General features: G+C 42.2%; 1 protein-coding gene and 4 non-coding genes across 5 annotated transcripts; 2 read left to right on the plus strand and 3 right to left on the minus strand.

Moving 5' to 3' along the window:
• Window positions 1-774: 774 nt before the first annotated feature.
• LOC109031021 (uncharacterized protein KIAA1143 homolog) lies at window positions 775-16088 on the minus strand. Its single transcript, XM_019042288.2, has 3 exons — window positions 15978-16088; window positions 14940-15072; window positions 775-944 (listed from the first exon to the last, which is right to left on the minus strand). The coding sequence occupies exons 1-3, from the start codon at window positions 16086-16088 to the stop codon at window positions 775-777; spliced, it is 414 nt and encodes a 137-aa protein (XP_018897833.2).
• LOC140224347 (small nucleolar RNA U3) lies at window positions 6867-7069 on the minus strand. The gene has a single exon (XR_011899646.1). It is a non-coding gene; the product is annotated as a small nucleolar RNA U3 (small nucleolar RNA).
• On the plus strand, window positions 8385-8587 carry LOC140224348 (small nucleolar RNA U3). The gene has a single exon (XR_011899647.1). It is a non-coding gene; the product is annotated as a small nucleolar RNA U3 (small nucleolar RNA).
• Window positions 9656-9858, minus strand: LOC140224353 (small nucleolar RNA U3). Its single transcript, XR_011899652.1, has one exon. It is a non-coding gene; the product is annotated as a small nucleolar RNA U3 (small nucleolar RNA).
• LOC140224346 (small nucleolar RNA U3) lies at window positions 11215-11417 on the plus strand. The gene has a single exon (XR_011899645.1). It is a non-coding gene; the product is annotated as a small nucleolar RNA U3 (small nucleolar RNA).
• Window positions 16089-17507: the final 1419 nt, after the last annotated feature.

Consider the following 17507-nt stretch of genomic DNA (forward strand, 5'->3'; position numbering starts at 1 on the left):
CGTACAGAGAATAAAAGCCAAAAACAAAGAAACAATGTTTTAAATACACTTAATTTATCGAGTCAAGGTACTTCTCGAGAAAGCTTTCAGATTTTCCGGTTTTCCAGGTCGCCCAAAATTCTATAGCCGAATATGTTCAGTATCTTAAGAACCCTAGAATAGGTAATGGAGTTTTTAGGCTTTAAAAACCGATTAATTTTCTCCAAAAAAGTATGAAACCAGATTCTTCCTGGCCGCTACGGCGGACCCTCAACGGGCGCTTCGGGGCAATGCCCTTCCCCCCTTGTTTTTGAATATTTTGAAGGGTTTCGTCTCATCATAAACGAATTTTGCTTTTGAAAGAATAAGCGGACTTCGCGGCTTGAATCACAACCCTGCTGCAGGTGCTCCACCAGTAGACCCGAACTAGAGTCCCTTTATGGAGAGAGTTGAGACGACGCAGCTAATGGATGTCACAAACGGGAATTAGGATTACACAAATTGAACTTTTTAGTAATCTTTGACCAGCCCATTCCCGAATTACTATTTCCGTTCCGTCTCTCATTCCATTTGTTCTTTGACGAACCCCCCATTCCCCGATCCATTCCAATTTATAATATTTGCAATTGGTGAAAATGTAATATTCATTCCCGTTTGTGACACCGTGCAGGCCTATAATACGGGAACCAATCAGAAATGGATTCGAATTGTCTTTACTCTCAGTATAAAGGGACTCCGACTCAAACTAGACTCCTTCCGAGAAAAAAGAAAGATAAGATCTAAAAGTTGACTTACTTAGTCCTCGTCATCTTCGTCTTCGTCGAAAGACAAGAGTTTGACGTTGCTCTTGGCTTTTTTCTTCATTTTTTTGGGAGGCTCATCTGTAGTTGCCTCTGCTCCGGAAGCTTTGACAGGTTTTCGAAACTTGATGCCTTTGCTCAGGTCAGCTGGAGCTTCTTCCTCCTCTGTGGACAGACCAAAAAAGAGAACAAAATATATAGAAGTAGCCTTGACTGAATAACGTCAACAGGATAGACCCGAGGTAAAAGCAACAAAGATACGTTATTCCCTAATTCAAGCATCCAAAATCGACTAATAAACACTCCGTTTTGTTAGTTTGTTCCAGTTTTGGCAGACAGTTTGATGGTCCGATGAGATTTGAATATTGCAAAATCAGGATTTTCATTCAAACTTCCCGCCAAGATTGAAACAAAACAAATGGAACGGAGCATTCCGTCGATTATGAATGGTCTATTGCGTAGAGTCCCTTTATACCCAGAGTTAAGACAACTCACTTTTGGTTGGGCCAGGGTTGGGCTGAAAGTGGCCTAAAAAAAAATCCAATTCTGATTGGTTCTCGCTCATGGAGGCCGAAACGAGTGCACCAAGATGGCGGTACCTCGAATGTGAACAAGAATAATGAAAATATTACCTAATTGTGGTTTATCAAGAGTAAATTGTTATGTCCATCGGTCCAAAATGAAAATAGATTAAGAAATTATTCACAAACCAATCTCATTTTCTTTTTAATTGATCAATTTGTTGATGTTGTTGTTTTTGTGTGACAGACATCGCAGGATTCTTGATCCTTATCCCTCAATATCGTTGTTTGGGTGCACTCGTTTCGGCCTCCATGGCCAGCCAAGGCCGGCTGCCAGTCAGCTGATAATCGAGTTGTCTTAACTCTGGGTATAAAGGGACTCTACTGTTGCGAAGAGGCATACCTTCGTTTCACTTACCTTAATAAGAACCAGGGTTTGAAGAAGCTAATAACTGAGGCCATAGCTGGAATAACCACCTAAGTATAGCGGAAAGCATCGCATTTGAAGTTTTGATTATTAGATGCGTCGCTGATTTGGCGCCGCCGTAGGAAAACTGCAAAAGCATTTTTTTGTAATCTATCTATACTATAAGCTCCAGGACCTCCTAATTTTGCGAAACTGGTAACGCTTAGTTCCAGCGTTCTACCGGGTCGATTTTCATGATTTTTGCGGTTATCGACGGGCAATTGTCTCTAGATAAGCCAACTCTTTTCAGATTTTCAAAATATGGCCCAGGTTTTTTTATATTACGTGGTAAAGTTGCGAATTCTCCCATTTAAACAATGTAAATTTATACTTTTTGTCATAGTTCGTTTGAGCGTTCTACCGGGCCGATTTCCATGGTTTTTGCGTAAATCGACAGGTAATAGGCCCTAGATGAGCCCGCTGCAATCAGATTTTGGAAACAGGACCCAGGTTTTTTTAAAATCACGTTATAAAAGTGAGTGAGTTTACAGAATGCTCCGGTACTGCTACCGCTATGCGCGGGAGGATGCGCAATGGTCGAGGAGGTTGCGCAGTAGCTGGGTAGCCTGCGCATCAGCTCTTCACTTATCTACACAAGATTCGCACCGAAGCCCTCTACGGCTAGCGATGACCGAGTCGTCTAAGACGTCGAATGCGTCCTCTTTGAACTCGGTGTAGGTTCGATCCCCGACTTATGAAATCTTAATTATTACTTGACTATCATTGTTCATTGTTTTACTGCAATATTTCATCAAGCAGTCATTATAAAACGCGTCCTTTTAATTTTAAAGTAATTTTAAGTAAAGTTTAAAATTAAAGTATACCTCATATCGTAATTGTTTAGGGGAAAAATAAAACTAACACTGATAGGAGGGTAAAAATAGGGCCGCGAAGCGGCCCATTGATGGCGCGGAGCGCCTTCAGGGGGTTGGGCCGCGTAGCGGCCAGGGGGCGTAGCCTCCTAGTTGGTTATAACCTCTGAACGATCGGTTGTGCATTTTTGGAAAATAATTTCAGAATTCACATAAAAATCGTTGATTTTAAACAGGTCGTCATAGGTGGTTATTGAACCTACCACCTATAGTCTCAAAGTAAAATGTCTCAGTAATTGTTTAAAAAATACAATTATTGATGTTTTTCAACAGTCATAGATTGCCACTAAACAAAAAAAACGGTCCTGCGACGTTCTCTGAAAAAAAAAACATTAGATCTAGAATCCAGACTTTTAAAAACATCGACAAGAAAAAATACTCTTGATTCAATCAGATTTAAGCTTAAATCAAGAACCAAGCCTCTTAATTTGAGCGGATTTCCTTTTGATTTAAGCGTAAATCTGATTGAATCAAGAGTCCTTTGTCTTGTCAATGTTTTCCAGAGCCTGGGCTCTAGATCCAATGTGGTTTTTTTTTACCAGTGTTGATGGAGCGCGCGATTGCCTTGATGTACATAAAAACACCGATACGCGTACGGGTGCGCGTTTATAGTTAGTTATTCCACCTAACACCAAATTTTAAGTAAAAATGGCTGCATAATTTATTGAAAATACAGATTCATGGTTTGTAACTGTCATATGACGTTCAAGGGCGGAAAAAGACCGGTCCTTGTATAAGTGGGTTATTCAATGCACTAACCTCTCAGTCTGACCTCACAGCTCTAAAATTGGATTTTTTTAAGTCGAATAATCGAGGAATCGACTTGCCATGTTTACCAGCGATACCCAAGGATACAATAATTTGAATGGACAGGGAGGCGGAATAACCACCTACAAGCGTAAGGGTGGTTATCCAGGCGTAGGCCACGATTGCGCTTGCCAGGGAATTTGTTGTTTCCGACTCGAAAGGAATTAACAACATGTCTACGTTGCAAAATTACCACTCATAAATTTAAGTTATATTGGGAAACTGTTGGATGTATCCACCTCGGAAGTATCACCGACTTTTCTTCTAATTACGTGCAAAAATAGACAAAATTTAGGACAAATATTACTTTTCGTAAAAAATTGAATCGTTTGAGTCACGTTTGCAAAAGTGTGGATTGGGGTCACGTTTGCAAAATTGTGGATTGGAGTCACGATCCGTTCTCTGGAAAAGTACACATTATGTTTTGACGATCTAATCTCGTGGATTGGCGAAATAATTCAAAGGTCTCGAATACTAACTTCCGTATTTAAAAATGATACTTAAAAGTATACGTTTTGACGAACACGCTGGATGACGTCACAAGCCACTTTTGCGAGCCAAGCAGATCAGTGATAAAAAAAACTTCAAGCATTAAGTTCGTGGCTGACGACAAATGTCTCGACAGCCACGAACTTAATGCTTGAAGTTGGGTAACTTCACCTACCAGGTTATTCAAACGGTCCTCATCTTCATAATATTGGAATAAGCAGAAACTAAGCAAATGGGTAAATCTTATAAAATTGCAAGTCTGAGTGTGCAACGATAATCACACGATTCTGTACACGGATTGAGTTTTTATGGAACACCGAAATTTTCGATCCAGAAAATCGAGGTTTCGACCAATGGTACCGAACTTCGGCTCATATCAAAGCTTTTGACTGTCTCCGATGAAGAATCTGAGTCTCGCGTGGCTGAAGAAAGCTTTGGAAGCCAGGAGTAAAAACTCAGGTTTAAAAGAACCACAGATTTTTTCACCGCGTTGGCACGCGATATATCCCATTTCAATGTCCGTTCTTTTTAATGTCCGCGTAGAAAACTACAAGGGGGAGAAAGGGGACACATTTTAAAAAACTGAACACCCCCCCCCCCTCAAAAAAAATTGACAGCTCCGGTATGAGGGCGACGGCTACTCGCCCTCTCCTTCCCATTTCGATCCTTACCCTGGCAGAGAGCTCTGTGGCGCGACAGCCTCCTTAAAGTCTCGGTGGTTCTAACAATAAGGTGAGAGAAAAATGGACCATTTTTTTATGAGTCAATCACCTATACAAAAAGATAAATTCGCATACCTACTGAGAAAGAATACTTTCTCTAAAATGCCAATTTACTTACACGTTTTTCGCTTTTCACACTGACAATAAAGTGTAATGCAAGATACGGTGGCCTCGGGCAATCGATTTCTCGCATTCACTTTTCACCTTAAGAAACATCGAGTAAAAGAATTTCCTGACCATTACCGAAATTCCTCGTCTTTCCACCTGTTGGGCATCCCTGCGGGGTGTCCACTGGTGCCCTGCCATTCAAATTCCTTGCTTTTTCAGTTTCTTTTCCTTTCTTTTTCTTTACTTTTCCTTGCTTTTTCCTTACTTTCCCGAAACTTCCCCTTGTTGGCGTTCCTAAAAAATCTTTGTTTTTTTCTTCCCTTTTCCTTACTTTTCCGTACTTCATTTGAGTGATTTCACGATGAGAGGAATAGTTGTGTCGCCGTGGGTTATAAACGACATAAGGCAGAACGATTGAAAACCAGGTTCATAAATCAATAGGAATGATGTTCCTAAACTTATCAATGCTAAAAAAATATGAAAAATTATTATTATATTTCATAAGATGAGACTTTAAAGGCCGAAAGTGTTCGGTAGGTTACGCGTCGCCAACCCCGATTTTGAAGCAAAAGAGCAATTTGCGGTAATAAATCAGTTCTGATCATGAATTCTTTGGCAATATTTGCTGTGAGAAGACTCTAATGTTTAAGAAAATTGACTGTTTGAACTGAAATAATTATTATTAAGCAAGAAAAGTCATTAGAAAGAGGTGTCGCCACATTTGGCAAAAAAATTTTGGAGTTGTATTAAGTGTAAAATCCGTCTCGCCAGATTAAGTCAGGAGTTTCAAAGCTGTCATCAAATTGTTCGCTGAAGTCTTCTCGACTAAACCATTAGTCAGTTTTTTTTACAAAGAAAACATTAATTTTTATGAAAACCAGTGATTTTCAGGTCTGTAGCACTAATTTCTCACTACATAAAATCCCCAATTTAATATTATTAAACTAAAAGGGGAAGTCTCCAAAGTTTAAAAAACTTTTAAGGCAACATTAATACCACCTCATAACTCAAGAATTGCAAAGTTTCATCTTTTGTATCATCTTTTGTTTCACATTTTCAAGTGTCGATTACGTACGGGCCGCCATGTTGGCGTGGACCTGCAGCAGTCCTACGGGAAACGCTGATACCCGATTCAATGGCTCGTGTTTCAATCACTGTAACGTTGTACTGAATCAAAGTAGAGCTTGCCGAAGCTGAAAAAAGGAAGTTTAATGCCTCTAAAATGAGGAAATGAAATCCTGTTTGAATTGGTGCCATTTTATTTTTAGGGTGTTGCATTCTTTAGGTATTCCCGATAACGTGAAATCACCCATTTGCACTTTTAACTGTATTCAGATAGGGAAAGTGGAATGATGGAATGACAAACGAATAAACCGAAACACACGACGAATCGAACCTAACGTAACCCGGAATCTTGATACAGGATAGTGTTAGGAAATCGTATATCCCCTAGGGTACTTTATAGGCTTTATCACGAAAATCTCGAATTTCCGAACATCTTCGCGGAAAATCCGTACCTTTTCCGTACTGACCTTCCAATATCCGCACTTTTTCCATACACTGCACAACCTTTCCCTGACCACTCCTGATTTTCCTAGTGATGTCGGTACTTGCTGTGAGTACCTGAGCGGTCAATCCGGGTTTGACGTCATCCACCGCGGTACTGACGTCCTCGGATTCTTTCACCTTGCTTTCATCAGTCGGTGTGACGCACATCAGCACTGGTTATTCAACGAGAAACACGGATGAAAGCAAGATAGAAGAAACCAAGGGTGTCACTACCGCGGTGGATGACGTCAAAAACCCGTCTTTTGAAAGGGCGATATCTCGGTTAATATTGACCGTAGAAAGCTCCGGTTTGGACGGATCTTATTATTTCTAGCTTTTCTACAAGAGCCAAGCATCAAAACACGATTCTGTGACCAGCGCATCTCACCTATTTCAACAATCAGCCCGCCAGGTGCCTTAACAGCAGCTGTGAAACACTTCTTACTCTGCTAAGAAAACTCGCGTGCAATGGCGACCAGGTTTTACGTATTTGATCAGTAATCGTTGGGCCCAACCATCGGGCTTAGGTAGGGGTGATAAAGAGATAAATGGTGACCACTCAGAGACCCCTCTCTTCCTACCCCCGAAAGGGTTGCGATCATCGATGGCGAATCTGACTGACTTTCATCAGATCAGACCGCCTGCCTCACGCTCAGAAGACAGGGTGGAAGCTCATCATCGTGGGTTGGGACTCTCCAAGATTGGAAAGTAGGAAGAACTATGCTACTACAGAAATGATCCTGTAAAGTATAGTCTTAATCCATTGGTCCGCTCTCCGCTGAGGTCGTCTGGATCGGATCGTCAGTCACCCGCGCGAAACGGACGCTCCAATTCAGCGGCGCTCTCTGGCGGATGAATGGAGCAGCATATTCCGCTCGCCCGCCCTTCCTTCGTTATTCCAGAGAAAACAAATTGTCGTGCTTAGGATAAACGCCCTATAAGCATTCTAGCCGACGACGGATGGAGCGAATCGGTCGCGCTCCTCTTTGACGATTTGTTCTTGAAGATTGTTGTCATTTATACGCCCAAACTCATGTATGCTGTGGTATCAATCGCTCAGTTATTAGTCGCTCACCCACCCTCCCTTCGTCATTCCAGTGTGTCGACCATGACCTTCCGCTAAGTGCTTCATGGCCACAAGTGGAAGCGTCTACTTTCGGTGCAACTCTCGACCTTTAGTTGAATTGGATTAAGTTTTCAGGACAGCTCCGTTAAAAAAACAAAAGGTAAAAAACTCAGTAGAAAAAAAAAGAATCGACACAAAAAATTCAAATAATATAAATTAAGTAGATTCGCCAAGCTCAAAAGAAGTGGTCGAATTGGCATGCGATACATCGCCGCAGTTTTCAGTCGTATTAAAATCGATTTTTCTTACACCGGAGCCTATAGCGGCTCGTTTCTGTGAACTGACGTCCCTTTTTCTGGGGGTGAGTCGCCAATATTTTATAGTTTTCTTGATTACGTTTTTGTTTAAGGTGATTCGTCAAGCTCAAGTGACGTGGTCGAACTGGCATGCGGTATATCGCAACGATTAGGTCAAAAATCTCGGCAGATTTTGAATAAAAAGCAAAGAAAGGACGATAACCCATGCGCATAAGCCCAGAAAAAGGAACGTCAATTCACAGAAACGATCCTATATAGGCTCCGGTGTAAAAAAAATCGATTTTAATACGACTAAAAACTGCGGCGATGTATCGCATGCCAATTCGACCACTTCTTTTGAGCTTGACGAATCACCTTAATTTATATTATTTGAATTTTTTGTGTCGATTCTTTTTTTTTTCTACTGAGTTTTTTACCTTTTGTTTTTTTAACGGAGCTGTCCTGAAAACTTAATCCAATTCAACTAAAGGTCGAGAGTTGCACCGAAAGTAGACGCTTCCACTTGTGGCCATGAAGCACTTAGCGGAAGGTCATGGTCGACACACTGGAATGACGAAGGGAGGGTGGGTGAGCGGAATATGCTGCTCTATTCATCCGCCAGAGAGCACCGCTGAATTGGAGCGTCCGTTTCGCGCGGGTGACTGACGATCCGATCCAGACGACCTCAGCGGAGAGCGGACCAACGGATTAAGACTATACTTTACAGGATCATTTCTGCAGTAGCATAGTTCTTCCTACTTTCCAATCTTGGAGAGTCCCAACCCACGATGATGAGGTTCCACCCTGTCTTCTGAGCGTGAGGCAGGCGGTCTGATCTGATGAAAGTCAGTCAGATTCGCCATCGATGATCGCAACCCTTTCGGGGGTAGGAAGAGAGGGGTCTCTGAGTGGTCACCATTTATCTCTTTATCACCCCTACCTAAGCCCGATGGTTGGGCCCAACGATTACTGATCAAATACGTAAAACCTGGTCGCCATTGCACGCGAGTTTTCTTAGCAATGTGAGATGTGTTGCACAGCTGCTGTTACGGCACCTGGCCCTAGCAAAGGATCCCCCCCCCCCCCCCCTGAACCTCGACTCATCCGCGCCCGCTCAAAAAGTGAGGTTAAGCCGACGATTGAAAACTAACACATTAGGAGGCTAAATTCTTCAGAAATGAGTATATTTTTGGCGTTTTCCGACCCTTTTTGGAGAGGGAGGGTTCACCATACGCCAAGGAACGGTGGAAAATTCGATATCTTGCAGATAAACGTGATCCGACGGATTTTTGTGAAGTCCAGCGACGGATAATAGTAGTAAGTTCCGAGGGTCCCACGCGAGATCGCTGCACTTGTAACTGCTCACGCATTTTTATATTGACTCTTACAAGAGTCCAGGGTCCTATATCTGCCGTGCTAAGGAAAAACGCCGTATGAGCCTTCAGCCGTTGCCAAATTTCTTTCGATAAAATCTTCGAAACCCTGGAAAACTTGTGGATATTTTTCTTCCAATTTTTCACAGGATTTCAATCACAATTTAATCTAAAGTATCTACAAATTTCAAGGGAAAGTATACATATTGATGAAAGAGTACCAAGAGTGTTGGTTACAGTGTTCGAAACTCACAGGCGCCAACGCGCCAAATGTGCCTAAAAAATGAAGGCTCTGCGTCATTCCCCCCACCCCCCAAAGAAAAATCCTTGTTTTTCTGTTTGGTGATTTTTCGAAATTTCCCCCAAGTACAGCTACTACTCCTGTAACTAAAACATCTTGCGCCCAACTTGTCACTAAATGCGCCGTGATACACAGGCAAAGAGTCAATTTGGCCCCTGAAAAATCTCCAATGGCCCCTAAATATCGAGCTTGATTCGCCACATCGCTCCTGAAACTCCAAGGTGAGTTTCGAACGCTGGTTGGTTATGACCGATGAGATTTGTAATTTCACCGATCGTACTTGGGGATGGTAAAGAGATAAATGGTGACCACTCAGAGACCCCTCTCTTCCTACCCCCGAAAGGGTTGCGATCATCGATGGCGAATCTGACTGACTTTCATCAGATCAGACCGCCTGCCTCACGCTCAGAAGACAGGGTGGAACCTCATCATCGTGGGTTGGGACTCTCCAAGATTGGAAAGTAGGAAGAACTATGCTACTACAGAAATGATCCTGTAAAGTATAGTCTTAATCCCTTGGTTCGCTTTCCGCTGAGGTCGTCTGGATCGGATCGTCAGTCACCCGCGCGAAACGGACGCTCCAATTCAGCGGCGCTCTCTGGCGGATGAATGGAGCAGCATATTCCGCTCGCCCGCCCTTCCTTCGTTATTCCAGAGGAAAACAAATTGTCGTGCTTAGGAGTAAACGCCCTATAAGCATTCTAGCCGACGACGGATGGAGCGAATCGGTCGCGCTCCTCTTTGACGATTTGTTCTTGAAGATTGTTGTCATTTATACGCCCGAACTCATGTATGGCTGTGGTATCAATCGCTGCAGTTTTTAGTCGTACTAAAATCGATTTTTTTTTTTTACACCGGAGCCTATAGCGGCTCGTTTCTGTGAACTGACGTCCCTTTTTCTGGGCGTGAGTCACCAATATTTTATAGTCTTCTTGATTACGTTTTTCTTTAAGGTGATTCGTCAAGCTCAAGTGACGTGGTCGAACTAGCATGCGATATACAGCATCGATTAGGTCAAAAATCTCGGCAGATTTTGAATTAAAAGCAAAAAAAGGACGATAGCCCATGCGCATAAGCCGAATGAATCATTCTAAACCCAAAAATCGGCAAAATTCAGAGAAATGAAAGCAGTATGGTGTTAACAAAAAACCTCGCACTCGATACAGAAATCGATACGGCTGAATCGAATGCTAGGTTATTTTCCTAACACTGTTCTGCTTTCATTTCTCTGAATTTCGTCAATTATTGGGTTTAGAATGATTCTTTAGGCTCATGCGCGGGGGCATTCGTCCTTTGTTTTGCTAAAAATTCAAAATCCGCCGAGACTTTTTACCCAAAAGATGCGATATATCGCATGCCAAATCTAACCAGAAAAAGGGAAGTCCAGAGTCTAACCAGAAAAAGGGAAGTCAGTTCACAGAAACGAGCCGCTATAGGCTCCGGTGTAAAAAAAAATCGATTTTAGTACGAGTAAAAACTGCAGCGATATATCGCATGCCAATTCGACCACTTCTGTTGAGCTGACGAATCACCTTAATTTATATTATTTAAATTTTTTGTGTCGATTCTTTTTTTTTTCTGCTGAGTTTTTTACCTTTTGTTTTTTTACGGAGCTGTCCTGAAAACTTAATCCAATTGAACTAATGGTCGAGAGTTGCACCGAAAGTAGACGCTTCCACTACTGGCCATGAAGCACTTAGCGGAAGGTCATGGTCGACACACTGGAATGACGAAGGGAGGGTGGGTGAGCGGAATATGCTGCTCTATTCATCCGCCAGAGAGCGCCGCTGAATTGGAGCGTCCGTTTCGCGCGGGTGACTGACGATCCGATCCAGACGACCTCAGCGGAGAGCGAACCAAGGGATTAAGACTATACTTTACAGGATCATTTCTGTAGTAGCATAGTTCTTCCTACTTTCCAATCTTGGAGAGTCCCAACCCACGATGATGAGGTTCCACCCTGTCTTCTGAGCGTGAGGCAGGCGGTCTGATCTGATGAAAGTCAGTCAGATTCGCCATCGATGATCGCAACCCTTTCGGGGGTAGGAAGAGAGGGGTCTCTGAGTGGTCACCATTAATCTCTTTATCACCCCTACCCAAGCCCGATGGTTGGGCCCAACGATTACTGATCAAATACGTAAAACCTGGTCGCCATTGTACGCGAATTTTCTTAGCAGAGTAAGAAGTGTTGCACAGCTGCTGTTAAGGCACCTGGCGGGCTGATTGTTGAAATAGGTGAGATGCGCTGGTCACAGAATCGTGCTTTGATGCTTGGCTCTTGTAGAAAAGCTATAAATAATAAGATCCGTCCAAACCGGAACTTTCTACGGTCAATATTAACCGAGCTTTCGCCCTTTCAAAAGACGGGTTTTTGACGTCATCCACCGCGGTAGTGACACCCTTGGTTTCTTCTATCTTGCTTTCATCCGTGTTTCTCGTTGAATAACCAGTGCTGATGTGCGTCACACCGACTGATGAAAGCAAGGTGAAAGAATCCGAGGACGTCAGTACCGCGGTGGATGACGTCAAACCCGGATTGACCGCTCAGGTCCTCACAGCAAGTACCGACATCACTAGGAAAATCAGGAGTGGTCAGGGAAAGGTTGTGCACTGTATGGAAAAAGTGCGGATACTCGGAAAAAGCACGGATATTGGAAGGTCAAGGTACGGATTTTCCCCGAAGATGTTCGGAAATTCGAGTAATAATAAGATCTGTCCAAACCGGAACTTTCTACAGTCAATATTAACCGAGATATCGCCTTTCCAAAAGACGGGTTTTTGACGTCAACTATTGCGGCAGTGACACCCTTGGTTTCTTCTATCTTGCTTGTTGTCCCTCATCAGAAAATTTGAATACAATTAATCCTTTTCTCATAATAATGTATTTGTGTCTACAATATTTTTCCCGAGTTGCATTTCTTTAAACTTTTCGATAATTCGCATCAAGCTGGCAGTGACGCTGATTACCGGGGGTTGGGCACGGAGCGACTAGGGGGCGGAAGCACCCTAGTAGTTTCAAAAATCTGATGAAGTCACCGTAAGATCCATCACTACACAGATTAATCAATGGCTGAGACGTAAGCATGTAAGCAATAAGACGTCATGAAGAACCTTACTGATACTTAATACTGAAGGAAAACTACGTCAACAAAGAAAATCTGAAAAGAGCGGCGAGTACCCATGAGGAACCACGTTGATATGTTGAAAACCGAGGTAAGCCTCATGTCTAACGAAAGGCTAGATGAAAATTCGTGACGGACAGCAAGACTTATTGTTAGTTGAAAAACTTAGAAATGTAATACGCGAATCTCCTCGTGAAACTGCAAAAACTAATGTGATGAAATCCCAGTCTCGGATTAATTGCAAATTAAGTCGCACCTGGACCAATATTAGAAACCGCAATAGTCACGTGACCGTCACACATAGGAGGTCATACGGCCCTCCACGTTGATACATTTTCATCTACCTTAATTACTCGATCCTGGAAAGTTTTCATTCAATAAATGAGGAAAAGCACGTGGTATCCGTTTGCAGCATAAACTGTTAGATAGTAGTTGCCAATTCTATGAATGAAATGAAAAAAAGGGGGGAGGGGGAATGAGCCCGAAAGTATATAAGAAAAGACAAGAGGAGGGTGGCGGAGCCGGCAAGACAGAGAAGGGGGAGGCAGGGTAAATCAGAGGCTCCTGAAAGGAGCTGATAACGGAGAGAGACAAAAAGGAATAGGGGTAGAGACGCGCGGGAGGAAGGAGCAGAATGAGAGAGGGAGAGAGAAACGGATAAATACGAGAGGAGAAAGATGTAATACGATCGGGTCGAACCACTATTTACAAAAGGGGAAGAGAGAAAAAGAGAGCCGAGGTCCGCCCCTCCGTAAAATGGACTAGTCCGTTGATGACGAAGCCGGATACGAAGTACGCCACGTGACGTCATCGAAATGTGGGTACTTTTCTGGAGTTTCCGGTAACCTAGGCGACGCAACGTTCGCGAAAAAGTTACCGTAGGTATGCATCGTTGGTCGCAGGCATGTTGCACCGCCGCCTGTTTCGACAAGATCGAGTGAGTACGGACGGATTAAAATTGGTTTTTTTTTTGGGGGGGGGGGGGGGGGGGGTAAAGGAAAAAATTAGGAACGACCCTAAAACTATGGTCATAACTCAACAGGGAATCCACGGATTAACGTATTTTCAAGAAAATTGAAGAAAAGACGATTAAACCCGGAATTTTTTTGTAAAATTGAAGAAATAGGGGAAAAAGTGAAAATAATGAGGAATTTTCAAGGAATTGAAAAAATAAAAAATTTTCAGGAGAATTGTAAAAAAATGAAAAACTTTCAAAAAAAACTTAAAAAACCAGGAATTTTCAAAAAATTTAAAGACTGAAAAACTTGCAAAAAACTTGAATTTTTTGGAGAAAATTGAAAATTTCAAACTTTGTGAAAAATGGATTTTCGGTGCAAAGAGTCCTTTAAATAGATTAGGAGCTAGTTTTAAAAAATTGGAAACATCTCCAAACTTGGACTTTCAAAGTAATCTCCAGAAAACTTTAAAAGAAAAGAAGAAAAGAAGGGGAGAGAAAAAGAGAAAACCCAGTGTAATGACTCCAAAGGAAAACAATAAGTGGAGAAAAACTCTTTATCATGGTTTCCTTCAGTTTTACAGTCATTATTTTCTCAGCATCCAGATATTTCAATGTCAATCTACAGCTGGCAAACACTTAATAAATGCTTGAAAATTGCAATTTTTGTGACCTCCTTTGACAAAATCATGAACAGTACAATCGAGGTGTGTCGACAAAAAACGGGCCTTAAAAATTATGTAGTAACAACAGATCAAATATCCATTACATATAGGCGTCGAATGACTGGAACACTAGTAATCAGTGGCCTTGGAGAGACAGGAGAGCAAAAGTCGATGAGATGGTTACATACTGAATGCAACAGATGGTCAGAGAATGACGGTAACGATTTTCTGGCAATGAAATTTTTTCAATTCATTGTTTTTCTCCTCCATAATTGGGGGATACAATTTGTAAGCACGGATTCTTTTTAAAGGCAAGGAAAAGTTTCTGGAGATAGTAGATGAGAATGCAAGTATTGTTCTTCAGAGGAGCGGCTCTTCATTACTTGGATTTTGATAAAATTTGAAATAGGTGTGCTCTCCTAACAATTTTTCAATCAGCAAATACAGCAAGCAGATGGGAAATTTTGGGCTGTGAGAAATATTTCAAAAGCACTGCACTTTATTATTTGGAGAAAGTATGACAAATGGTATGTCCTAAAGTATGAGGGTGTACAGTACAGCCATGAGACTGAAAATTTGTGTGTGAGCCAAATTAGGAATTCAACCGAGAGGCAATAACACCCTGACACAAAAACCAATGAAGGTTTTTGAACATTTTGCACCCTGAATAAGGTAAGTATGCATGGCACAGATAAATTCAATTGCATGATTTTATATTGAGAATTCTATGAAATTTAAAAGCCGGTGTCATACCATGCTGCTGCTTTCTTAGTGCAGTAACAGCAGCTCTCTAGCAATTTTTACTGGAAACAAGACCAATTTCATCAATGACAAAGAGAAACTTCTTACCTTTCTTCTTCTGAGCAGCTGCAGCAGAGGCTTCTTCAGCTGTTAAATCCCCAGGTTTAAGAACGACGACAGTTGGCTGGTCCTCTTCTCTATCCTCTATATCATCAGCGTTGTCATGAGGTAAACGCTCTCTCTGAGACATACATGCAAAAAGAAAAAAATTGAACATTGGGAAGATCAAATTCGATCTAAGTAAAACTAGAAAAACATGAATGTAAAATCTGTATAAAATATATTGGCAGTTGTATATTCTTTATCATCATGCACCACATATGCAGTCAACCAAACTTCATACCTGTGCACGGGGATGCTGACAGTTCTTAGCCTTCCCATGTCATAAATCCCTTTTCCTTCAGAAATTTCAAAAGTACTTATAACTTTTTCGTGGCTACATGAATATCAATTGTCGCAAATTTAGAAAGCCGCAAAACACACTTGATTTTTATCGTAACTTTACGAAATATTCATGATTCTTATCGCAGCTTCCAAAAATAACAGCAATTTTGCCCGCTTTCCCATTTAAAAACACCACATTCAAGGCATTCACATTTACACACGCAACCAATAGCAACCTGCCTGATTGCATGGTTGAGAAGTTTTTGCACCCCTGCCTGCGCACAATAACAGCATCACCACATGATTTTCAAAATGGGCAGTGAAGGTACTAGAGCTCGCACATCGTATGTTGAGACAAACGTCAATCTCCGATTAGCTCTAAATTCACACCACTCAACAAGTTTATACATGTAGTCAGGTGGGACCACTGGTGAATGGTGACATGAACAATTCTTTGACGTTTGTCTCAACATACGATGCGCGAGCTCTATGTCTCAACATGTTGTGAACACATGAAGGATTTTATCTTCAGTGACCAGGAACGCTGACTAACATTAAATTGCGCTCGCAACTAATCACCTAGTGATGGAGTTTGTACCATCAATCGGAGATCTTGTACCTATGGTTATAATACATCTGTATGAAGAGTTATCGGACTGGTTAATACTAAAAGGAAGGAGTAGCTGTCTCACAGTAACTGACCTTTGTGTCAACGGTGGGCCCCTCGTCGCGGTATCCGATTTCTGCCTTTAATTTGGCCAAGAAGGAGGGCTCCCTCGGTTTTATGTAGGCGACCTGCTTCCGTTTGGACATCTCATGGGAGATGCAACACTTGACATGACACTCAACAACACTAATATAAGACACGAACGAAATTATTGTAACTGCCCTTTCAAAATCTTAACCTCGAAAACGCCGATCACTGGACAGGACACGATGAGAGCCAGAACACGATCACAAATCACGCGCGAACACAAAAATTTGTATCGGAATTTTTGACTAAAACGAGGGTTGGGGGATGATAACCGACTCGATCGCGAGGCAATTTGTTCGGGAGGGTTTAGACAGGGACACGATGAAAACGCACGTCAAAGAGTAAGACACAAACACGGCACGACCGCCACGGTTCGGGTGGCAAGCAGAATTTGACTAATTTAACGTGCGCGTTGAAAATGGTGCACGTTGAGGTTGACGCATCCGCATCCGCCAGGTCACACCGTTGTCACGCATCAATTTGACATCAATGCATGCACGCTGTGCAAATATAGCGCTCTTTTTAAAGTGTTCATCATCTTTATTGCCTTTTGATCTAATAATATTTAACTAACTGCTTCTCGGTTGTTTTATTACATCTAAATATTTCTAATCTAATTTTCCTCACCCGGTAGGGTGTTTTACTTGGGGACCGCTCATACTCATAAAATCCGTAACGCCCTTGCGGGTGTGTGGGCGGAGGGGGGGGGGGGGGGGACGAGGACAGCGTTACGCGTTGCGCCATTTTGTTTTCACGTGTTAAAGGATTAGATGGACTCGCGTCACAAAAGTGTAGCGGGGGGGGGGGGGGGGATGAAAACTCCGAAATTTAGATTTACATAATTTATGAACGACCATTTTTTTTAGCAACACCACACCATGGTTGGAAATTTCTTTAAAAGTTCTTTGATGATTCTCCTGAGGATGGTAAAGTTTCTGAAAAGACCTCTCAAAGCTCAAGCTTTCACTAAAAAACCTACCCCTTCACAACACCCCCACCCCCCCCCCCCCCCCCCCCCTGTAACTCATCGACTAAGCGATCTGAATCTCGTCACCTTCCGGGCAAAGTATCACAAGCGCCATGCGATGTTTAAAAATTTCCTCCGCCATTTTATTTTTTTACAGAGAAATTATTCAACGGAGCTGTCTGAAAATTTCATTGAATTTTCTTTGTGCTGCCGATAAAATTCAGTGAAATTTTCAATCAGATTCAACCAAAACTTTCTCTGTAAAAAAATAAAATGGCATGGAACATTTTCGAACGTCGCATGGCGCATGTGATACTTTGCCTGGAGGGTGACGATCTACTGCTTGCCCAAAAATCCAACCGCAAAGATTATAAAAAAAAGTGCTCAGCGACACCCCCCCCCCTCCCCCCAGGAATATGATCAAAGAACAAAGATAAATTTTATCACTATTAAACGCTCTCAATCGACTGAAAACTCGAAAGACGCAGAATGATCAACTCTGTAAATTGTA

Source organism: Bemisia tabaci, chromosome 3, assembly GCF_918797505.1.
Source record: "Bemisia tabaci chromosome 3, PGI_BMITA_v3".
NCBI classification, from domain to species: domain Eukaryota; kingdom Metazoa; phylum Arthropoda; class Insecta; order Hemiptera; family Aleyrodidae; genus Bemisia; species Bemisia tabaci.

Bases quoted from the DNA above. Each gene is read 5' to 3' on its own strand.
- LOC109031021 (XM_019042288.2), bottom strand. From the start codon at position 16,088: ATGTCCAAACGGAAGCAGGTCGCCTACATAAAACCGAGGGAGCCCTCC. The intron at 15,073-15,977 runs GTCAGTTACTGT...TGTATGTCTCAG, and splicing joins GGCCCACCGTTGACACAAAG to AGAGAGCGTTTACCTCATGA. The intron at 945-14,939 runs GTAAGAAGTTTC...GTCTGTCCACAG, and splicing joins AGCTGCTCAGAAGAAGAAAG to AGGAGGAAGAAGCTCCAGCT.